At 39.6% G+C, this 25929-nt stretch overlaps 1 protein-coding gene across 3 annotated transcripts in view; it reads right to left on the bottom strand.

The window, feature by feature from the left end:
* Window positions 1-25929, bottom strand: part of FHIT (fragile histidine triad diadenosine triphosphatase) — a 939513-nt gene that overhangs the window by 167404 nt on the left and 746180 nt on the right. For all 3 annotated transcript variants that reach the window (XM_060766458.2, XM_060766457.2, XM_067465536.1), the window contains exon 5: window positions 13036-13104. In XM_060766458.2, the coding sequence (XP_060622441.2) occupies window positions 13036-13104 (69 nt within the window). The remainder of the gene's footprint in view (window positions 1-13035; window positions 13105-25929) is intronic.

Here is a 25929-nt window from a genome sequence, read left to right on the forward strand (position 1 = left end):
AGGAAGGTAGGGGGTAGCACTGGATGATCCTTGTGCTCTCTCCCAACTCTATAATTCTATAATTTGATAATGAAAAGGAGGAGGAAGAGGAGGAGATATTAGCAAAGAATGGTTGCATGATTGAACACAAGATAATGTGACATGGACAGAAAATAGATAATTCTCCCATCCTTCTTTTGCTGCAAAGATTTGAGAATACACATATGTAAAAATTTAACACCTCTCCAGAAGGGTGTCTCCAAAACATTTTCTCTATCAGCAACATCCAATAGGATCAGTCTTCATGCACGTGCATTCCCCAGATTGCATCAGTGAGCAAATGACTGCTTAGCAGATTTCCACATCATCAGGAGGGAAACAGACTCTTTAAAAGCCAGTTGTGTCTATGCACAACAATGAAGCTTTATGTCTATATAAACTGACAAGTCAAATTGTACTCCTGAGCCCAATTCCCAGAATCATCACCATTTCGCTGTGATAGCCTGCCTCCTGTCTCTGCCTAATGGCTATGTCTGCCAAGAAGTAGTAGTCAGTATGATTAAAATAAGTATTAAGAAACTAGCTTGGTAATTAGCTTGTTCTCCCCCCTCCCCGTCTCTCCAGCCCCCCCCCCCCCCCCCCAATAGCTCTGGTTTGCAAAAGAAGTTGAGATTGTTAGTTTGTTATTGAAATACTGGAAAAAACAGAGGTGTGGTAGCTGTACTCCGTCTACACAGGGCTGAAACTCGAGAGGAAGTGAGTTAAAATAACCTGCTTCCTCCTGGGTTTCTGTCCTCACCCCTTCCCACAACACCAGGCTTTCCCTCAGGGAATGGCATCCAACCATCCTCCAGCCCCCCATTTCCCCCTCCCAACTTGCCCAAGGGGCCTGCTGGCAGCATAGGCTCCTCTGTAAAGTACTCCTGATGCTTGAAAATTATATATCAGGTGGTGGGAGGGAGAGGAAGGAAATCCCCTGCTTCCACCTCTTCATGTTTCATTTTCTAGCATCAGGAGTATTCTGCAGAGGGGCCTGCTCTGCTGGCAGGATTCTCCAGTATGTTTCTGGGGTAAATGAAGGTCTAGGGAAGGGTGGGTGCTTTTCTGCTCCTTCATACACTCTCAGACTCAGAAAAACCTTAGGGCTGCCATACGTTCAAAAAGACATGAAGACACAATACAACATAAACAATACCGAGACAGATACATCTACACTGCAAAATTAGTGCAGTTTCACATTGCTTTAGCTGTCATAACTCAATATTATGGAAAAATGGGACATGTAGTTTTTTTCTTTACTGAAGCATGCTGGTGCTTCACCAAACCACAAATCCCAGGATTCCACGGCATTGAGCTATGACAGTTAACATAGTGTCAAACTGCATAAACTCTACTGTGTGGATGCACTCTACATTTTTTTCCAATAAGTATCTTCAATTTCCAGAGTTTTCTTTATCTCTAGCACCACTTTTGAAAATGTTCGCATCCATTCCAAATACCACCACTTGCCCTTTCCCTCAATAGCCCTTGGTGATGTTATTGCAGCCCAAAATCGTGAACTTCTTTACTGAATGCCATCAAGAGAAACACTCATTCCTTTACATCTGGAGGCAGCTGAACTGAGCCGCACATAGAACGGTTCCTTTTCAAAGTATCTGTATGCTTAGCGATCACTCACCTAACCTTTACACCTCTGATTTGTCTGCAAGGTAGAGCTTGTTTGGCATTTTACATATCATCATGCCACCTAATTGCCCTCCAGCCCATCTGTCTCCTTGCATTTCCATCAATACTTTGGCTGCTGTGCTGCTTTCCTTGAAGCCCTTGGTTGGTTTGTGTTTGCTTCAGCGATCTGTCTCAGAGAGTGCTTTTGACAAACCTTTCCCTCTTGAACATGCAAAAATGTTGGCTCTTAAGTAATTGCTTACACTTAGTCTTCACCCTTGACAAAGGCACTCACCTTTGCATTTTCCTGCAAAGGAGTGAGACACACTTGTTTATTTGCTATGGGTTGTAGGGCATTTGCAGCAGCACGTCCTTGACAGCCATTCCTTGGCAAAGACTTTAGCAGTAAGGAATCACGACTGACCAAAGACAAACTGCTGATAAAGGGATTAGTGCTTAGGAGAGTCTCAGAGGCTTCTTTTACCTTGCTTGCACTTGAGGTTGTGCTGGAGCTCAAGAGCTTGTTCCTGAAAATGCTTCTTGAGTAAGGTTGGCTGCAGTTTTGAAGGATGTTGTTCTTGGTGGAGTGCATTTCAACACAAGCAAAGCTATTTGGGCAAACGAGAATTATTTCAGATGGAAGTGGCTTCATTGGGAATGATAGTAATGAGTTTGCCTCTTCATGGCAGTTTCATGTGGTAGTTGATACATTCTTCACACAGAACTGGAGCTTCTGCTGATCAAGTCCTTGTCTGCTGTGGGTCTGCTGAATTTGACATCAGAGTGTGTTTATGTTGCTCTTCCAGACTAGGACTGTCACAATGCCCATGCCACATGGGATCCAGGATTTTGGGAATTGTAATTCACATTTTGCTTGGGAGTGTGCTCAGGCAGTTGATGCAAACTTTTTTAACTGCCTTAACACAGAAAAGAATGTGATCAAATTGGGGAAATTTACCATTTGCTTCTTTTAGTGCCCCAGCAAGATATAGTGGCAAAGGTATGTCTCTTCCATGGGCTTTTAGGGATCAATCTTGTGATGTTTCTGATATTGGAACCAAGAATTATGGACACAATAATGACCAAACTAAATGTTGTTGTAATAAACAACTGTGCTCTGGTTTCTGTGCTAAACAGCAGCCATTGTATGGGAGCAATCCCTCCCAATGACTGGGAGGGATTGAGAGGATTGTAACCCTTTGAATCCTCTGTGGTCCTAAACCAAATTGGGGACCCAGTATGACTATGGGTCTTGTAAGAGAGCTGTAATAAATGTCCATAATAGCTCTTCTTCATGTTTATATAGCATGTGGAGAAGTGGGTTGGTAGTGGATTGGATCTAGCAACAGCTATGTTTTTGTCTTCTCCATCTGCTGTTTACAAACTGATAATGGTGCTTGAATATATGTGACTTCAAGTTTCCTGATGACATAAAGTGACCACAATAAAAAGGGGGAGGGGAATCAAACTTAGAGTAGGCTATTAAAAATTTCTTAGCCATAAGTCACTTAATGACCAGTAGTTTCAATGGGTTTAGGAAAACCTGATGTTGAGCATGGTCCCCAGTTAACATATCATGCCATTTATGTGAAGCTGCTGATAATAGCAAATCCTATTAATTTCAGTGGGACAAATGCCGAGGGTACCCAGAGGAGGGTGTAGCTTATATAGGAGGCTCTAAGGGAATAACTGAGTAAGTGAAACTGTGGATAAGCGAAACTGCATAAATCAGTTCCACAGATACAAGACTGTTACTGTACTTATTTTTTTCTGAAAGAATGAATACTTTAAATAAGAGCATCTTCACCACAAGCCTGGATGAGAAAGAACTGTAACTTCTCATTTACTAATGGACTTCTGTAACTTGACTTCACAGCAGGCAGAAATAAGTGAAACTTCTCCTGCCATGGAGATACAATGAAAGAAAATACTTCTCAGCTTTTCAATACTTTCCCATCATTTATCTGTTAAGGGCACAATGGTCCTGCTCAGTAGAGGAAATGTAGCAAACCGATATGATAACACTGAGCTTCCTGCTTAGTGAACAATCTATTTATAGAGAGGTCAGTTGCAGATACAGAACAGATTTTAGTGGCCCTTAGGAATCCTTGTCATTTATTCTTTTTCCTCACGTGGCATTGCCTTTTCTTCGATTATAGCAACAACAGTTTTATATTCTCAAAGTAACAGGAGACTGAAGCATTTCATACTGCACAGGTCATGTTGGCAATTTTTCCCTCAGAAGAAAATCAATACAAAATAATTAGTTTAAAAGAAAAATAATGGGCAGGGAGGCTTTGGGGGAGGAGGGGGGAAATCACTGGCAATTTAGAACAGCTGTGACTTATATAGTTGATTCATTTTAATTTCCTGTGATAGGTTTCTTTATAACCACTCTCTCACAATTATCTCACCCTCTCAGTTCCAGCGGCTATTACTAATGGTGGCAAGGTCTAAGTTCCCCAATTATTTAATCCATTGGTCTTTTGTACAGTCACTAGGCCCAAGCTTTGCTTAAATAAATTCATGGATTATCCATTTTTTGAAACCTCCTTCATGTTCTTTGCTTTATTTGGAAATGGGGGAGGAAGACTAATGCAAGTGTAGCATTATATGTGAGAGAATTATTCTTCTCCCTCCAAATATGCTTTTGAATAGACTCTTATATGCCATACTTTCAATGATAGTAGGGAATCCATGTCATGTAGTAAAAACCCCTGTTACAATTCAGTAGAGGCAGGCGTCACAGGAGGCTGGATCTACACTGCCTTACATCCCAGAGTCTGATCCCAGCTTTGAACTGGATTGTATAAGTCTACACTGCCAGAGAATCTGGGATAAGCACATTATCTGGGATCAGATACTGGCATATAGGGCAGTGTAGATCCAGCCTCAGTGATGTCCTGAATCAGGGTCTGAATTTAATGATCCCATGGCCATATAATGAGATACCATCTTGTCTAACCATTTGCCAGTACAGGAATCCAGAGCAAAAACATTCATGCAAGATCTTTAAAAGTCTTTTAAAAGATATTTCTGTGCAAATCTCTGAGAGATGTCTTGCCTAGGCATGATGTTGGATGTCATATTGCAGCTCTGCTCCTAGAAAAGCTTTCCATGCACATGGTCATCACAGGACGGGAAGAGGAAGCTCACAGCCCAGTGAGAAACTGATGGTTGCTCTCTTTGATAGTAGCATCAATCTCACATTGGATGCATGACAATATTGGATATTCTTATGATACCAATACATTCTAAAGTGCCAGGATATGGGTTTTCAGTACATTTCCTATTCTGTTAGTGACAAAATACAATGCAAAGGGATCATCTCCCCATATTTACAGCTTAGAACTAACAAAGTGTCTCATCAAAAAGCATGTTTTTGGTGGATTCCATTTCAGATTCAGGCAGCATGCACAATTTGGATATAGCTCAGGGAAGCCGATGAGCTTTTCAACCCTTTTCTGAGCCTCTATTTGAAAATATAAGGATTTTGCTTCTTTTCAGACAAACTGGCTGTGGAAGGGGCTCTTGCATGAATATGCATATCTGTGTCCTGATATCAATGATGCATGGCTGGCAAAGGAAGGAAGAAGAGGACTTCTAGGCAGCAATATCTTCCACTAAGAAGCATGGCTGCACAATCACATGAATGATTCGTTGAGACGCCTGGAAAATCCCCAAGCATTTAGAGAGGAATGATTTTTACTTAACTAGGATAACAGGATCCAAAGCAAACAAAAACAAACAGCAAATGCAACCCTATTGGGTTTGTTGAAGCTGTTTTGTTTCCTTTTTTTAATGGAGTGTGAGAAAATGAAAATTGCAGTGAGATGGAAAATGACTAACAAGCCAGCACAAACAGAATTAACATGGAAATTATAGAACATTACCGAGATGAGGAAGCTAACCAACTTGGCAAGGCTTCAAAATGGTAAAACAATTGTGAGATGCAATGAGAGAAAAGTGTAGGATTTGGGGATAGATTTGTTTTTGTCCAACAGGTAGCTCTTCATCTTAATGAGTGTATTGCTATAGAAAAGCTTCACTGCTCATTTTGCAGTTCTAATTCTGTTCAGCATGTCAGGAAATTTGCAGTCCTAAAAATAATTTAATGAGAGATGAATAGATCAACAAATTAATATATCCTCCTAGGTTCAAGAAAACACTATCTCTTTAACAATCTAATTAAACATCCATATTACTTGGGAGAACATGGCTCTTCCTCTTTCCCCTAGAAATTCTGGCATTGCTTGTTGTTGTCAACTGCCATCAAGTTGACTTCAATTTACCATGACCTTGTGAATGGGACACATCCAAGTCACCCTGTCATCAACAGTCCTGCTCAGGTCTTGCAGATTCAGGGCTGTGACTTCCTTAATTGAGTCTATCCCTCTGTAATGTGCTCTCCCTTATCTTTCTTCAGTAAGGGTTGAAAGTTCAGTGGCAGATTTACAGCTGAACATTAAGAAAATTAAAATAATGGCTACATGAGTTATATAACTTTAAAGTTGGACAAAGAAGACTCTGTAATAGTATAAGATTTCCCATACTTTGGTTAAGTCATTAATCAGAATGGAGACTGCAGTCAAGAAAGTAGAAGACTAGAAATTGGATGGAAGACAGAATAACAGAGTCATAGAGTTGGAAGAGACCACGTGGGCCATCCAGTCCGACCTCCTGCCAAGAAGCAGGTAAATCGCATTCAAAGCATCCCTTACAGATGGCCATTCAGCCTCTGCTTAAAAGCCTCAAAAGCAGGAGCCTCCACAGGAGCGGGGCAGAGAGTTCCACTGTTGAACAGCTCTCATAGTTAGGAAGTTCTTCCTCATTTTCAGATGGAATCTCCTTCCCTGTAGTTTGAAGCCATTGTTCTGTGTCCTTGTCTCCAGGGCAGCAGAAAACAAGCTTGCTCCCCCCTCCCTGTGACTTCTCCTCACATGGCCATCATGTCTCCTCTTAGCCTTCTCTTCTGAAGGCTAAACATGCCCAGATCTTTAAGCTGCTCCTCATAGGGCTTGTTCTCTACACCTTTGATCATTTTAGGAGGAACAAGACAAAATCTTGGTGGCAAGATATATTGTTAATGAAGATATATGGCATTGTGTAATGCTTCTCATTAGGTTTTTAAAATTTTTGGTTTATACATTTACTTCTATTGGGACCAATAGCATCTAGTAGTCAATTTTTAAAAGTGTATTCCTCTTTATGAGATTTTCTATGGAATACAATCTTCATGTGAGGCCATTCTCTCAGATATCCTGTCTTTACAGATACAGTGGAGATACAAGGAGTAGGAACCTGGAACACCTCCAACTTGTATTACATTTCATTTATTTTCCCTCATCCAGTCCATTGTCAGCAACAAACACTTATTTAAAACCAGAATAGTGTTCTATGAAATCAAATGGAAAAGAGAGGTAGAACCGCATATCATCATATATTACCAAATCTCATACTCCTAAAAATTTCTCCCAGCAATCCCAATATATGTTAAATGATATAGACAGAATGAATAGATAGAACTCTAGGGTCACCAGGAGACAAAAGCCCCATTGCTGAATCAGAGTATTCTGGTACATCCTCCACCACAAAAAGGGTTCCAAGTTTCATACCACCATAAAATCCAGCAGAAACAATAGGAACACACTCTCTTCTATGCGTTCTTACATTATTCACTAAAGTGATAAAATAAGAGATTTTCCCATAACACTGATTGAAAAAAAGGATTTTTTTTTTCTGATGAGACTGCATCTAATGCAACCCAAAGCACCATAATTAGAAGCAGGCTTCAGTGATTATTTAATTATACTTTCCAAATATCGGCCAGATGCATGCCATTCATGGTTTGAACAGAATCTGAATAAATTCAACCTAGGTAGGAAATATAAACATATAACTTGCATGCTGCCTTCTCTTGAAGTGGGATCCAATGAAGCTCACACCACAAGGAAAATTTGATTGTTAAAAGCTTTCTCAGTGCCGTTGGAATTGACATAGAATGCTGAAGCAGACAAAAAAAGACTAGATCTGAAATAATAATATTAATCTAGCTTGTTTTTACTAGGTTATTTAGAGGATTAGATAGGAAGGGACTGGCTTCTTGAAGGGGGTTGGTCTGCAGAGAATTTTTTGCCCCTGCAATCCCCTTAGAGCTGCATGGGCTGTCAAAAATGCTAAAAATTAGAACAAAAGATAAAGACAAACAAACGAACAACAGCAAAAAGCAAACTAGGCTGTATCTGAGAGCCCGCATCTAGTTTAGATTGAATAACCTTTTCATACCTACATGGTGAAAGTCTGATATGCATTTCGTAAGAAAAAGTTAAATTGTACAAGTGAGATTCATTTGTTTTATCACTTCTCGAGTCTTCTGTTACAAATTTCAGCATGGCCACACATTGATTCAGGTTAAGTGCTGAAAATTAAGCCTCAATGAATAAAGAAACACTTAAGATAAAATAAACATCCACTTGAGAAGCACACTGATAGGAATAAACTGTATAACTAAGCACATCCAAACCCATAGCTTCCTGACATAGGGAGCTGAATACAAGTTTTTGTTTGGTAAACTGTACTGATGGTCAGTTTGAGCATCTGGTTTCATAGATAAACCATCTATTAATATAATATGTTTCACTAACTGGAAAGGTATTCCTGCACAAGCACCATTTATACTTCTGTAAATGAATTGGCTGTCATTGAAAACTATAAAATGTCTAAGAGCTTTACCTCCTAAGGTTCCATTTTCTGTCAATGGTTTGTCTGACAAGGTGATAGGGATGTAATTCTTCACCAAGCTTCCTCTCAAAGGAAGCAATGAGTAAGCTAAGAATCATTCTTCCTACTGCAAGAAAATCTTTAAAAACTTTACATTTTTCAAACGCTATTCGCAATTTGGAATTTCTTCTGTACAAAATTGTCATGCATATATTCTATGCAGGATCCATCATTTTCTGAGTGTCAAATGTTTTTTTTAATGGAGAAATGGTAATTCATGCTCAGAGAAAGCTTTTTCTTGTACAAAAATTGCTGCTGCCTATCCAAATCTTTTTTCATAAAATAAGTCCTGAAGATCAGCATTTTCTGCACATAGGATTTTCTGCTTAATGAATCATATTTCTTTATACACCAAAGCAACCACATGCAAATTTTGCAAAGTATTCCCAGATTCTTCTTGTCAGAGTTTCTCAACACTGGAAAAAGATGTTTTGGACAATTTAAAAAATATTTTTGAGAATCCTTTCTTATCCCACATGGACAGATTCTGACATGAATTTCTTAATAAACTTTTAATCCACCAGCTTCTACCATGTAAGCATTGAGGTGAAGAAAGCAACATGTGCCTAACATTTCCAAAAGTGAAAGATTACAATTATTGGTGTTTATTTGCTAGAAAAAAAACACTATTACATGGGAATCATGGGATGGAATGGAGAGCCATGGCTACAATAATAATAATAACAACAACAACAACAACAACAACAACAACAATAATAAAAACTGTTGCCCTGAACTGCACTGAGAGGGCTTTAATACAACCATGATATAAGCAGGTTATTTGCAGCTGGTAGTGAGTTCGAATAGTTTAAGCTCAGCTTACACAATCATTGCCCACTGTTTTGACTGTTGTTGAGGTTAAAATACTTTATTGACCAACAATCAAAATCCCCTAAATCTATCCTTCAAATGATGCAACCCTCACTCCTACCAGGCTTATTTCCATGTTGATGGAGAGCAAGGGGATAAGCAGAGATGCTTCCAGTTATTTTGCTGTATCTGGACACATTTCAAGGACAGCACCTGAGGCTTCCTGGAGGTCTCTTTAGATGTCTTTGGCACAGTGTCTGGCTACAGCAAAATAGCTGGCTGTATAGCCATTAGTCTGCTCCCCCCCCCCCCCCGGCCATCAAAACTCCACAGCTTAAAAGGTATGTTTCAAGGGTGACCCAAGGATGACACTGTCAGATTATTTGGTAGGAAAATCTGTTTCCATGTCTGTCTTCACAACATCTTCTAGCGTGTATTGGAACAAGGGTTGGACTACACATTAGGAAAAGCACCAGCTATATTTTCAGGAAAACTTTCTGACTGGTGATACCATCCTTTCATTTCAACATGTGATATAAAAGGAACATTTTGTGGGCATCTTTTATTCTGTAAGGTTTCAGAAGCTCCAGCATTGATAGTTTTACAAATATCCATATTTTACAAAGTCATAAGATTATGAAAGCCTACATTCATTCACTAGTAACTGGAAATCATTCAGCTATTGAGAAGCCATTGGGGAGACTGAAAAGAAAGCATTTGCATGACTATTGGAGTTTTTCCCCTCTTTACTCATGAAAACTATTTCCAAGGCGGGCTGGCTTAAGAGGCAGTGGTGTGTGACAGTCAAAGCTCAAGCAGGCTATTTTAACAGCAACCGAATTTTTTAGAGTATTTGGAAATCAGCTTATGAATGCGTTTCTGTTCACCAGTTAGGCTTGACTGAAATGGAATCCAGAAAGCTGCTAAGTCTTATGCCGAGCCACTTCCTCCATCTCCTAAAATTGAAAATGATTCCTAATAGGTATTCCTGTGCTGCCAAAATGATTTAGCATAATGCGCTGAATAAGATCGCTAAGTCAAAATATCTTTCCCTAAGTGATTTTCTTGCTGTGTCTCTGAATGTCAGGGGGAAAGAGGCAGACGCTGCATGCTGAATACCATTGCTGGTTTAAAAGTTTTACACTGAATAATTCATACTTGGGAAAGGATGAGCTTTTATTCCATGTATAATATGGAAAATGCTCAGCAATAGTAATGACATTAAGCCTAGAGTTTGTATTTGACCTTCTTCTTTACCAAGATCTTTTACAACCACAAAGCCACAGGTGTCCACCATGATTTTTGTCTTTTTTTCTAAAATTTGGACTTGTTAACAATGGCTCAGGAAAATGTACTTGTTTAGACTCCAGCTCCAAAAATCCCTCAGCAAATATGACCAGTACCTTTCTAGCTGAGGGTTTCTGGGAAACCACAGTTGTTCCTCCAAATTTGTGAGTGAAGCATTCACACATTTCATTGCTTTGTTTACTTCCACTGCTGCCCTATATGTGACCCAAAAAATGTCACTAGATATTTGTAGGTCGCCCAGCATGACTCTATGGTCAACTCGTTGGAGTATTTACAATTGCTGAGAGATGCATTTTTCTAGCATTTGCAAGTGTTATTTGTTTTAAAGGTTTTTTTTCAGTTTTGTGGAGAGGACACCCTGTACCCCTAAATGTGGTCTCTTAAAAAAACCCAATTTCCAGCTCTGAGGAGAAGAAGAGGTCTGTGATATCCAACAAGAGTAACTCCTTTATAAGCAGCTAAGCTTTATTATAAAAGTGCATTTTCAAAAAAAAAATCTTTATTGTGGAAATTTTACAATCATGGGAAGGGATAAGGTGTGAAGTGGAGAGGGAGTGGGAGGTTAAGTGGGGGAGGTGCAGAGATATTGGAAATGGATTGGGATAGGGAAGAAAAGGAAGAAGAAGAAAAGAAAAGAAAAGGGGGATGATTAAAAGACTTCCAGTCCATTCCATAGGGAATAGCTAAAAGATTCTTTTTCTTTCTCTTTGTCATGCCGCTTTCTTTCTGCTTTTCTTCTCCCTATTTCTTAATTTAATGAATCTGTATTATTTTCTTTTCCTTGAGGTATCTTCTCAATGGTAGCCAGTCTGTTTTATTCTTTTTATTTTGGTCATAGGTCAGGAATAATAGAAAGTCACTGTCCATATACTCCCTTATTTTAGTAATCCATGCCTCCAAGGTTGGAAGCTCGCTGTCCTTCCATCTACGTGCCAGGGCAGTTCTAGCAGCTGCTATCAAGTAATATAATAACTTATCATTATTTTTCCCCAAATTGAAGTCTATCAGATTTAACAAATAATATTCTGGTTTTAGGTTAAACTTAATCTTTAGAATATTTTGTATATTAGTATTATATCTTTCCAGATCTTCTTTACCACTTTATAGGTCCACCAGGCATGGTAGTATGAACCTATTTGCTCACCGCACTTCCAGCAACTATTATTTAAATTCTTATAATATTTAGCTAGCTGTTGTGGTGTTAAGTTCCAGTGGAAGAACATACCAATTTTCAGTTATATTGGTGAATCTTGAGTATTTTAACTAATACATATATTAGACTAGAAACTTCTGGAATGAGATACTGAGACAGAACTGATAAAAGACAATATGATCAAATGGGCAGTGGATATTGGACACTCTATCTTGCCAAAAGATTGGGAGGACATACGAGAAAAAAGTGTCATTCGGAACATCACAGGTACACAGCATCTGTGATAATAACGTTTTAGTTGGGAAGGAAAACTAATGTTCTTCTGAGAATCTCTCTTTCAAGAGGCAAACTGGCCTCTCTGGAATGTCCACAGAGTGAAAGGGATGACACATTTTACAGTAATACTGTGAGCAATCCTTTGTGTCCTACCATTGTAAAGATCTGATGAGATCACCAATGGGTGACTATCTTTGCTCTTACGCTTCTAGGTCCCAAAACACAAAACCATTCTGCAGAGACATTATCTATCCCAGACTCTGAGCACATTCTTTCTCACTGAATCTAATTGACAACATAAATGGCTCACTTCTTCTAAGAGAAAGTAGTTGATTCTCCCCATCCATTTTCCAAATGTCCTAAGAATGCCATTTTGGTGCTTCAAGAATGTAAAAAAGTGAATCCTGAATGATCTTAAGGATTTTTTTTCTTTTGAAATCACTCTTTATGTATTGAAATTTGATTCCTGATTACAATGAGCACAGTGCGTTACTATATTACATCACAGAAGAAAATGAGTACAAGTATGGTCAAGTAACATCAAAGTGTGGTCAATATACCAAACATGATTAAGGACAATCATGCAAGCTCAGAGAGGCATTTTCCTTTTCCTCTGTTTCCTGGGAAGGGCAACATGTCATGCCTTCCTCTCTTCTTTCCCATCTGAGAAATTTGAGTCCAATCTATTTCACTTCAAATTAAGGAACTGAAGTCAGTTAAGGGCAAATGATGAAAGTAGGAATTAGAGACAGAAAATGAGACTGTTAAAAACCAGCTGGAAAGTTAGATGACACAGCATTAATTGAGACTATCCTTACTAAAAAGGAATATTTGCAAGATACGCTATTAATTCCTGACAACAAACAGAATTTTATCCTACTGATCATAAGGAGTTAATGAAACTTCTAAAGAACAAAACCAAGATTATTTGCAGACACTTTTTAAAAACAGAGAATGCCAAACATACTGTATTTGGTACAAACTAGATTGAATTTTATCCAGAAAAAATAACATCACCGGCCACCAAAATAATTAAATGATACATCTTTTGAGTTCCAACATACCTCATCATAGATGTTGTCATTTCTGCTGAAATCACCAGCTCTCCTGGGAAGTATATGGACATGGACATGCTAAAAAACAAAAAACAAAATGAAATTATACCAAATATGACACATTCTAATGATATGTTTTGCTGTTTTTTATGACAATTTTAGAATGTGCTTATGACTTTGTCTCATGAGGTAGCCAAATCATGATTGAAGCTGGAATGTCATGTTTGGTGATGGTTCCTTTTGCATGGTACCATATGCACCCCACTGCTGGTCTCTATTCTCCCTGTAATTATCCTGGCCCACACTATTGATGGACAAAACACATTACTGATTCCCAATCCCAAAATATTCCCCTCACCAGCCTTGGTGCAAAAAGGTCCATTCCAACTCTGTGCCAGGATGCTGGCAGTATATCAGAAAGTGGGATTCTCCTCTCCCTCTCACTTTTCCAAAGCTTTCTGGCTTCTATTTATTTTCTGTTTTACAGTTATTTGCCTTTTTTGTTTTTCTTTCCCCCTAATGTTTGTTATTTAAAGACAAAAATCCACACGCACATACAAAAGCAGGTTTATACTAATTGCAAGTTTTGATTTTTTTTTAAAAAAAGACTTTTTATATGAATTCTAACCACTACTAATATTACTCTACTACTGAAAGCCTACTGCAGATAACAAAATGTAATTAAGGAAATGAAACAGATAGGGACAGAAATCTACATAAAAAGAACAATACTAATAAACAAACATAGACAATAGTAGTCTATAAACCTCACACTCGCTGTATGTTGATTTTTATATCTTTTTAATCTTTAAATACTATTTATATTTCTATAAACCTTCCTATTTTAGTAACTTTTTCTAAATTCCTAAAACTTACAATAAACACCCCCTCCCCTTTATCATAACTAGTGAGTTAAAAGATTCACATATGCTGAACAAATATTTCTTCTTCACCAGTCTAGTTTATTTGTTGTTTTTCAAAGCTGAAATTGCAAAATTGCTTTCAAAAATTAAAATTAAAATTTAGAAAAAACTTATAGAACAGCAGAAGTGTGGAAAGGTAAGGTAACAAGGGTACACAGAATTGCAGAAGTACAACCATAAGACCATGAATGGCTGAATTGGTGAAACTGCACAAATGAAGAGAAGTGTGATATTGAATGTGCCCATCTCAGTATGTATGTGCAATCAGTAACAATGGAACTGCAATGGAATAGTGGATTCATGCAAAAAAGGTCTTAGGTTTTCTTAATCTTATCCCCAAATGAAGTGTGGATCATATGGCACTCCATCTGATGTTGGAAAGCCACAGACATTTTCTGTATTCAGGTTAAGAATAGTAATTAATGCTAAGAGTTGTAATCCAACAACATGTATAGAACCACATAATTTCCACCCCTACCTTAAAACCCCAAATCACCTGAGCAGCTTATAAAAACATTATGCAAATGTATTTGAGTGTATTTGAAATGCATTTGTAATAAAGATCACTTTATTTCTGTTATCGAAAAGTGACATTACTTTTTTTCATCAGAAGAACACAGAAAAGGAAAAGCAAGGGAAGCTGTATAGACATGTGACAGTCTGAGAGGATGTTAAGAAGCTTTGTTGAAATATTAGAAGTTGTCAATCTAAATTTTATTTTTCATTGAAATGACAGATTATCAGACAGTTGACTGTCAAGTCTTTAAAAGTGACAAGTGTAACAATTGTTCAACCTGGTTGTCAACAAACCAATTTAAATAAGGAGGATAGCATGGAGTATTAGAGAAAAATGTGTGGACTAGAGTTTTAATGAAATTATAAGTATACACCAAGATCTACTTTGTTCAACATATTTTTCCAACGGTTGCTTGCCAATTATCTCTTAGAGTTTCTTTATATGCAGAAAGACAGTCAAAGGTATTTTCCTACCTGATGCAGAATAGTTAATTGCACCCCAAGATGCATTATCTCTAGAAATGATAAGTTATTTAAGCAATTGAGACAGAAATACTTCCTCCATAAATGTATACAAATTGGATAACTAATAGGCTTGTGCACAGATTTGATTTGGCCAGTTCCCTTTGGCTAATCAGGCTGGTTAGGCTTATTCGGATGACTGTAACTGCAAGGGCACATCCTCCATGTTTTTTTCCAGCCACAACAGAACAGTGGCTGTTGAAAACCAACTACCTTCAGTTACGAGTGGAGGCAGCTGCTAGAAGGAAAAGCTCAAGGTGGGGGAAAAGCAGTACTCCAGGGCCTGCCAGTCAAGATAAAAGAGAGGGCATTTTAAAGTTAGGATAGTTTCAGGTTGCTCACTCTTCCTTCCCTGGGAAATGGAGAAGTCTCCTTAAAATGCCTTGGAAAGCTGTGTACTGCAGGGAGAGAGTGCAGCACATGTGCCTGTCTCTTCTGAAGCAGAAACAGCTTTAATGAAGTATTAAACCCAGTCTCCTCCACAGACAGAAGGGAAAGGATCGCAGAAAGAGTGGTATCTTAATTGTGATGCTTTTAATCCAGGTCTTAATGAAGGATATAAAGACAACGATGCCTAAAATGACAAGAAGGGAAGTCTGGGAAGTCCCCCCCCCCCCCCCCATAATGGGCCAGATAGAAAACAAATATTTTGGCTTGCCAGATCAAAAATGGATTTCTGTAATTTGGGAGGCTCCCAAAAAACGGACTGGGATCCTCCCCCCTGAAATTCTGGACACCATAACAGACCACAGTTTATCCAGATTACATAAGATTAATAACTAAGAATTTGTAAAACCCACAAATCCACTGCTTGAAGCTGCTGCCTCACTCTGCATGCCCAGTACAATTGACCTTAATGTAACTACTCTCCCTGTTAATCTGTATATGGTTTTGAACAGGTTAGCCTTACATATCTATTCTGCTAATATTCAGATATGAAAAAGAAATGTATCTTCCCACCAAATATCTCATAAAAGATATATATCTCCACACACATAATTAGATATATAACATCTTCCTGTTGGAATGCTCTAAAAGATTAGAAATTTTAATACCCGTGTTCAATGTTTATTCATTCTTTTATTTATTTATTTTTTTAAAAAGCCCACCTTTCCCCCCAAAAAAATTCCCAATGGATCAACTGATGTTGCATTAACTGAGACAGAACCCTGTTGACTAAAGTGGGTTTGTGCATATTTCAGAAATACACACAATATTTTATGATAAAACCTTTAAAAACCTTCAATGAAGCAGATTGTGTGTATCTTACCACTCCTAAGTGTAGTGCTGAGGAAAAAGGCTGTATTTAAGAACATCATGGGTGTAGAAAGGAAAAGAATGCTTGAGTTTTTTGGGTATAAATCCTGATATCCAAAGTTTCTGGAGCAGGGGATATACTTGAATTTCAGTGGGTTGGGCAATGGCCTTATTGAGTAGTTTAAGGTTCATCTGGACCTATTTGTAGACAGCAATTTGGAAACTAGTTTTGATACCATGTTTGTTCTTAGCAAATGAGACCTTACTGTTGTAGTTAAATGCAGGGGCACAGACAGATTTCTCATCATACATCTAATGCAAAACCGTAATTGTCAAAGGTTTAGTTTAGGAAGACTATTCACTCACCAGAATACAAAGAAATCTCAGGCTTGATCTACACTGCCCTATATCCCAGGATCTGATCCCACATTATCTGTTTTGAAATGTATTATATGAGTCTACATTGCCAGATAATCTGGATAGGCAGATAATCTGGGATCAGATTCTGGGATTGTACATGGCAGTGTAGATCCAGCCTCAGTCGGGGTGAATGTAATTCTGCAGACAGCTCTCTTGGGCTGTAACACGGCATCCTACAATTCATTGTTGTTCTTGTTGTTACTGCTGTCTTGTTTACAGGAGAAACTAAAGACAGTTATGTTTAAGGTTAAAAATGATTCTTTCAAGTAATACATCAGTGATAGTGTTCTGATAGTGTATTATACTAATACATCACAAGAGCGATAGTGCTCTTATGATGTATTAGGGCAATGCATCATCCCAGCATCATTGCCCTGATGATATATTGCTCAAAACCACAGTGCAAGCTTAAAAGAATTCATTGGCACCACTGGGCCCTCATTTGCACACTCACTTGGAAAATTAAGGGTATGTTGAGGAAAACTAAGAAGATAAAGAAACAGTGCCATACAAAGGAGTAGCAAACAACAATCAGAGACTATTACTCCCAACATGACAACTGGTTCATATTGACTGGGCAGGTTTGGATATTTTTGTCAAATATAAAGCTTTCCTCAACTCTGGCAAAAAAAATTTATGGATTTCCATCAGTGTTTTAATTCCCAGAATTAAGCTAAAATTTTGCACTCTGTCAGATATAGAGAAAATTAGATTTAAGCACCTTAACCGTATAGAGGATTGCTGCATTAGTCATGTGTGAAGCCCACGCAAGAAGTGCTGGTTTCCATTTCATGTCCATAAACCAAAGCAGATTATCACATCAGCCAGTTCAAATTCAGTGCCAGTTGTGCTTTCATACCATCAATGCATTATTGATGGTTTGCTTTATTTAAAGATCCTCCAAGGATGTGCTTCCACCAGTATTTCAATGTCTTATCAGGTTACATCTTCAAGTTACATAATTTGCCATTTTTTCTCATAGTCTTGTCATCATAGATTGTACAAATGCACAAATCACACATCAAAGCTGGATACATATTCATATTTATACACTCATATATCACATAAGCATGTAATGGACTCCCATCTCACTTTATTAAAGGTACTGGAAATGCACATCCTTTTAAGTGGGTGAAGTAAGTAATTCAGTAGCATTGCCCCTTTATATGTCCTCTCACATAGTGAGAATTGAAATAAGGTACTATGATAGAAATGAATGGTGATAAATGACATACATTTTGATTAGAAAGAAGTAGTCATCAAACATCTACTTTTGAGAAGACATTTCATCCCTGTGGTAATTTTTCTACAACACTACAATGTATATTAGCAGGCAGAAATGTTACTGAACAATTAAGCCTATATATTTCTATGTCAACCACAAAATAAAATAAAATCCACAAGAGAGTGCTACCCTTATAGGCCAACTAAAAGGCACAAAACACTCTATGAAAGCTTTTGAAGCTTCATTGGATGCTTCTTTGTCAGGCAAAAAGATGTTAAAAACCATACAGGAGAAGAAAAGAAAAGTGATGTCAAAATCACAGACAGTTGGTCTGGCAGTATCACTCTTTTGTGGATTTTTTTATGATGATGATAACGATGCCAAGCCAACATGGCTACTCCTGAATGTGAACTACAGTGTGCTTTTATTTTTCTTTTCTATGATGAGGATTTTAATTGCTTCATGCATGAATCTTGTTGTAAAACACAAAGAAATAAAAGAAACAGGGGAAGGGAGAATACAATACCTATCCTATTGTCCATCTTTAAAGCCTTAGTCCAGTGCTCAAACCAATACACAATGCTGACTCTCAAATGGAATGTATTTTGTGTCTTTTGGTCAGTCCTAAAAACTAATCATGAGAGAATGGATTTGTAATTTTTTGTGTGTGTGTTTTATGCCCAACATGAGTTGTGTGTGGATCCATTTTCCTTTGTTACATCCGTTCCTTTGTTACTTTCTCTATCTTCATGAGCATGTCATGGGAAACCCCCTCCTGGAACAAAAATCAGCTGAATACAAAAGCAAGTGGAAGTCAATCTTCGCCTACTTTTCATGAGCACACTCTTTGCCTTGGAAAGAGAATGTGTATGGCATGCAGGCCCAGAAAGCATGCACACCTGCCTGCAGCCAAGTGCCTCCTCTACAGTAAGAAACAGAACTTTTCTCCTTGCCTTGGAAAGTGTGTGTATGTGGTGTGCAGGCCCAGAACACATGTGCACCTGCCTGCAACTGAGCACCTCACACCTAGAGGAGAGAAACTGATAAGAAGCCTCCTTAAAGCTTGTGCCTACCTGCAGGTTAGCGCCTCTCCTTTAGAGTAGGAATACCTCAAATGCCTAAAATGACAGGAAGAAAAGCCTGGGAAGCCCCTCCCCCCCCCAAAAAAAATGGGCTGATAGAAAACAGATCTTTTGGCACCCCAGAGCGAAAACAGATATCTACCTCCTGATTTTAGGAAGCTCGCAAAACACTGATTGGGGACCTCACCGAAAGCCGGGAAACAAAACAGGTCAAGGTTTACCCAGATTGCACAAATCTAAATCCCTAAAATGCCTTTTGGGTCTAAATATATTAAATTTAGCCTTAACAAGGGCTCTCATGTTTAACCATTCCTAGAAGAACAGGAACAAACTAGAAATTATATTTGAAACCCATTTCCACATCACTGAGCTCTTGGGTCTTCATTTCCCATAGATTTCAGTGTCTTATACATTTCAAGTTTTCTTTCTTTTCTTCTTTTTTAAAAAGAGGTTTCATTTATGGTTCCAAGGCGTGCATATCAGCAAACAAAAATTCTAATGGCCAGATGGTAATTTAGCGCAGTGTGTAATTATTTGGCATTCTATGTAAATCATAGAATAAAGCATGTAAAAAGGGGAAGCTTCAAACTGTGATGATGATCCTGTATCAGAGGCTATGATCATCATCACAGCATAACTTTCTGATACTGAAGTTGCACTGTTTACACAATATGAACCCATGCCAGTGAATTGTGACAATGCAAAATGGGGCACCACGCAAGTTGACCTGTTGTATAACAGGGGTTCCCATTGTGCAATGGGGTATGTTGTGTATCTCTGCATGTTGTGTGACTGAATCATCACACAGCATCCACACTGCTAGCTCCACTTGGCCAATGGTCCCAATGGTGTAGATACATTTCTGATAATACAAATGTTTCATAATGGTATAAGGCAAATTTGTGCCACCCTAAGTTGCTTTACAATGAAGCATATTATCACAAGTATACCAGCCTATATTTGGCAATCAAGATACATGTATCCCCCCCCCCCTAATTTAGAATCTGATTTCCTCCTGGATTTTTATTAAAATGCTATGGAGCCTGATGATTGTAGATGTGCTTTTAAACAAACAAAGGGTCTTATCTGGCATATCTTATGGTCCTCAATAAGCTGTCATCACAGTATGCATTTACGGCTGATCTTAGCAATGAGAGACAACCAATTTTTATGTAATCAGTGATTATATGATTTCATTGACTAAGGATGCTCCCCCAAGCCAGCTTTGTAAGGAGAAACAGAAATGTCATGCACAACTTTATGGTTTAAATGGCAAAACATTTACCTTGGCATATGGATCTCTTAGAACTTGCAAGGACACTTTCATGGTTTGTTCACCTTTAGTATTCACATTACAATTTTATAGAATGCAATGTGGTGTGACAAAATCCATACATTTTATTTAAACAACAAATGGGTTGTGTGTGTGTATTGTTGTTGTTGCTGTTGTTTTTTAAATATACAAAACCCTTCTGTTTTTCTGCTTGGGATCACTATGCCCTCCATCAATAAGAACAGCAGGCACTTGATGGCAAGGGACAGACAATTTCATTGTTGTTGTTTTAAGGTTATGAACAGAACATATATAGTAAGCTGAATTCTCCCTACTGTTCCAATAATGGAACTGCACAGGAACAGCAAGAGACAATTACATTGCAAGTGGTTGCTTTTGTTTTGATTTAGAAAATAAGGGTGGGGGGCATCATTGTGGAGTCATGGGTGCCATGCTGAGACAAACATCTGGGAAAAGCAAACTTCTGCCTCTTTCTAATTTGCTTTCCAATTTAGCAACCTGCAAGGAGGCCCTTTGTTCTTGCTTCAGTTGTTTCCATTCAACAAGACCCATTTTCAAAAAGGGATGTAATCATGCACTCAACTCAAAGCAATTCAGCCTTGGCAATAGAGAAAAAAGTCATTGTAGAATTCTCTTTCATGTCAACACTGCTATGTAAAATAACTCTCAATCTCTGACTCACACACATCGTGGTAATTCTGGCAGTACCTGTCAGAGCCAGGGGGACACTCCAACTTACCCATCACCCTATCCCACAGGGGGAAGCACGAGCCACCCAACTACCCCCCCCCCCCCCGTTGATCCAATACAACATGGGAAGCTTCCCATGTTGGCAGAGTACCCATGTGATGAGGGATAGTACCAATAACTCATTGAATATTATGGCTGTTGATTTTCAAATTCAGGAGAGCAGCACAGCTAGTGTTTGCGTGTGCATGGATTGATGGATGGAGGAATGATGGATGATGGAGAGAGGGATGGTGGAGGAGGGATGGATGGATGGATGGATAATGGACAGAATAACCAATGGACCAATCAACAACAGATGATAGATAAATAGTATGGCTTTACATTCAAGGAGGTACCAAAAGCTGTTGAGAAAAAAAGAAACACTGTTCAGAGATGGGCAACTCCATACATTGTTGAACATTATTCCCTATCAGCCCCCATCAGTCTTTTGAATGAGGAGGGATGGTAGAAAAGCATCTTGCCAGCATCAGGAAGGATCACAGACTGTCCATCCCTACCTAATAGATAACAGCAGCAGCAGCAGCAGCAACAACAACAACAACTTTATTCTTATACCCGTACCCCAGAGACACGGGGCGGCTTACACATGGGTAAAAATGCCCACAAAACATAAAAGAAAAACAATCCATTAAAGCCAAAACACAATTAAAATAAAAGCATAGTAAAATACAACAATCCAGATAAAAACACAATTAAATAAAACATAAGAATATCAAACAGCAACCTTGAAACTCAAAACAATGCTCAACAAAACCAATAACCTGTAATACAATAGACATGACCAGGTAAAAAGGGATTGTGCAAAACAGCGTACCATAGGATTGGGGTATTTGATGAAGTACAATGAAATATATCCAGTGACCTATGGGCTGGACATTTATAACTAGGGACTAGCTGTTCTCAAATGCTAGATGAAACATCCAGGTTTTCAAATCCCTGTAAAAGGAGGACAGTATGGGGGTTTGCCTAATTTCCCTGGGAGGGTGTTCCAAAGTTGAGGGGCTGCCACCGAGAACGCCCTCTCCCTCATCTCCATCAACCGTGCTTGTGATGGTGGTGGGAGTGAGAGGAGGGTCTCCCCGGCAGATCATAGGGCTGACTTTGCTCAGTGCCACCATATTCTTCTGTTGTCGAATTTTATGGGAAAGTGAATTTAAAAGGAGCAAACCCAATACAAGAAATTGAGAAAAAAGAAGCTTCTTCAAAAAGGCATGACAAATGTGTTTAGATGGAGATTGGGAATATTAACATGACAAATAGGGTAATTTGTTACTCCCTCTTTCTCATAGCACATCCATTTGTTATTTCTGATTATATGATTGCACTTGTTCTGTAGAGAATGCTTGATCTATATGGAAGATTTCATTTAATATGACTCTGTAGGGAATAATATAGCAAACTTCTTGCCAGTTAGGAATGCAAAAAGCATCACTGACATGGTGTTGACAATTTTGGAAAAGTCAAATATGTTGTCCTATGCACCTTTCTTCCCAATTTACAATTCCACATATAGCATACAGGAAGAAGCAGAAAGTCTTCTTGATGAATTTCTGTTCTGCATCAGCATTTGGTATAGTTAGCCACTTCACAGATAGCAGTAAGAGACAACAGGAAATGGGACCACACATAGAGCCCTTCCTTCTTTTGATCTCTGCAAAAGAGGAGCTTAAGACTAAGGGAAGTTGCCACTATCATCAGTGAGGAATGCTGGGAACTGTAGTCAAATAACATCTGGAAGGATTCGTAAATATGTGGTCACAGTGGATCAAAATGCTGAATATCTGCACTTGCTACAACAACAAAAGATAGATTGGCAGGTGTGCCTGAAAAGACTGCAAACTTAGCTGGTATGGCCAGTGGTCAGGGCTGAGGGATGATGTTACAGAAGACAACATGATTGTATTTCAATAAATGTAGATTTGCATACATGAATAAATGCAGATTTTTATACATGAATAGAATAATTGTAGATTGTTCTACATGAAGAAATAAGACATCCTCTGAAAATAAGTCCTAATGCACCTTTTGGGATAAAAATTAATATAAGGCCTTATATATTTGGAGAAATATGGCATATAGGAAGATTCTTTCAGAAATGACTTTCACACATATAGCCCAGAGAGGGGACTGTACTCACTGGTGATGATTGCAAAGCTCTGTGTTTAAGCTGGAAGCCCTGAAAAAGACATCTTTGTACTAAAGATTCATACGCAGGAATCTGAGAGCTGGGAACATTCGGGTCAAGGGGCTATCACTGGCTATTATGGTGTGGAGATTTGGGGGAGCCATGGCCAACCAAAAGTAATTTGTCCATGCTCTGAGGCACACATGTACATGCTTACTTACTTACTTAGGCAATCCCTCGTTGGACGAGTAAGATGGTCTTCCATTATGGATTTCCTTGTGGGTCCGTATGTGGCTGTGGAGCCCTATTCTTGCTCTGCATCTTCTTCCGCAGTGAGGGCATTGGTTTCCAGGTGGAAGGTGGTCCCGGTCGGGGTTGGCTTGACGCGCCTTCCTCCTGGCACGTTTCACTCTTTCACCCTCCACTCGTGCCTCCTCAAATTCTGCAGCACTGCTGGTCACAGCTGACCTCCAGCTGGAGCGCTCAAGGGCCAGGGCTTCCCAGTTCTCAGTGTCTATGCCAGAGTTTTTAAGGTTGGCTTTGAGCCCATCTTTAAATCTCTTTTCCTGTCCACCAACGTTCCGTTTTCCGTTCTTAAGTTCGGAGTACAGCAACTGCTTTGGGAGACGGTGGTCAGGCATCCGGACAACGTGGCCGGCCCAGCGGAGTTGATGTTGGAGGACCATCGCTTCAATGCTGGTGGTCTTTGCTTCTTCCAGCACACTGACGTTTGTCCGCTTGTCTTCCCAGGAAATTTGCAGGATTTTCCGGAGGCAGCGCTGATGGAAATGTTCCAGGAGCTGCATGTGACGTCTGTAGACAGTCCACGTCTCACAGGCATATAGCAGGGTTGGGAGGACAATAGCTTTATAAACAAGCACCTTGGTATCCCTACGGATGTCCCGGTCCTCAAACACTCTCTGCTTCATTCTGGAAAATGCTGCACTTGCAGAGCTCAGGCGGTGTTGTATTTCGGCGTCGATGTTGACTTTGGTGGAGAGGTGGCTGCCAAGGTAGCGGAAATGATCAACATTTTCTAATGTTACACCATTAAGCTGTATCACTGGCATTGGAGAGGGATTGGCTGGTGACTGCTGGAACAGCACCTTGGTTTTCTCAATGTTCAATGACAGGCCGAGCTTCTCGTATGCTTCTGCAAAGGTGTTTAGAGTGGCTTGTAGATCTTCTTCTGAATGCGCACAGACGACATTGTCATCAGCATACTGGAGTTCTATAATAGATGTTGTTGTAACCTTGGTTTTGGCTTTCAGTCTGCTGAGGTTGAATAGCTTGCCGTCTGTCCGATAGATTATTTCCACTCCGGTGGGAAGCTTCCCATCAACAAGGTGAAGTATCATAGCGATGAAGATGGAGAATAGAGTTGGGGCAATAACACATCCCTGTTTGACACCGGATTCCACTTTAAATGGGTCACTTTGGGAGCCACTGCTGTCCAAGACTGTTGCCATCATGTCATCATGGAGGAGCCGCAGGATGTTCACAAATTTGCTTGGGCACCCGATTTTTTGGAGGATGGTCCAGAGAGCGCTGCGATTCACTGTGTCGAATGCCTTTGCAAGGTTGATGAATGCCATGTACAGAGGTTGGTTTTGTTCCCTGCATTTTTCTTGGAGCTGTCGTGCAGTGAAGATCATGTCCACGGTTCCTCTGGAGGGGCGGAAGCCGTTCTGGGATTCTGGGAGGGTGTCTTCTGAGAGGGGCAGAAGGCGGTTTGCAAGGATTCTTGCGAGGATTTTCCCAGCAGAGGTTAGAAGAGAGATACCTCGATAGTTTCCGCAGTCTGTTCTTTCCCCTTTTTTGAAGAGGGTGATGATGGTGGCATCCTTGAAGTCTGCTGGGATTTTCTCGGTCACCCACACTTTTTCTATGAGCTGGTGGAGTTGGTGTGTCAGCTCAGGTCCTCCCTCTTTAAAGATTTCAGCAGGGATCCCATCTGGTCCACTGGCTTTGTTATTCTTCTGTTGGCTGATGGCATTGCTGACTTCTTCCAAACTGGGCAGTGCTGCAAGCTCATCCCTGGTTTGTTGTTGTGGGATTTGTGAGAGGACCTCTTCAGCCACATTGGAGCTGCGGTTCAGGAGGCTTTGGTAGTGTTCTTTCCAACGTAGTGCAATTGAGTTTTGGTCCTTCAGGAGTTTGGTTCCATCTGATGAGCATAGAGGCTGTATGCCATGGTTTCTTGGTCCTTAGATGACTTTTGTGGCTTTGAAAAATCCCTGAGCATTATGGGTATCTGCCAGGTGTTGGATTTCTTCAGCCTTCTTTGTCCACCAGATGTTCTTGAGCTCTCTTGTCCTTCTTTGGACCTCAGCTTTTGCACTGGCATAGATCTTTTTCTTAGCAGCACAGTTGATGTCTCTCTGCCATGCTTGGAAGGCTTTCCTTTTCTTGTCAATTAGCTGTTGGATCTCAATGTCATTTTCATCAAACCAGTCTTGATGTTTCTTGGCTTGGTATCCAATAGTTTCTTCGCAGGCTTGGATGATGGAGGTCTTCAGTTTGTTCCAATGTTCCTCAACATTTTCGGGGTGTACTGTGGGTAGATGGTTCTTGAGTGCTGTTTGGAGATGGGCTCGTCTGGAGGGCTCCTGAAGGGCTTGGGTGTTCATTTTGCGCCTTGTCTTCCTTCCTTGGAGTCTGCGCTTGGGAGTGATCTTGATAGCCATCGAGGATCGAATTAGCCTGTGGTCAGTCCAGCAGTCGTCAGCACCTGTCATGGCTCTTGTGAGGAGCACGTCACGGCGGTCTCTGGCGCGTGTGATTACATA

The sequence above is a fragment of the Anolis sagrei genome, chromosome 2, assembly GCF_037176765.1.
Source record: "Anolis sagrei isolate rAnoSag1 chromosome 2, rAnoSag1.mat, whole genome shotgun sequence".
NCBI classification, from domain to species: domain Eukaryota; kingdom Metazoa; phylum Chordata; class Lepidosauria; order Squamata; family Dactyloidae; genus Anolis; species Anolis sagrei.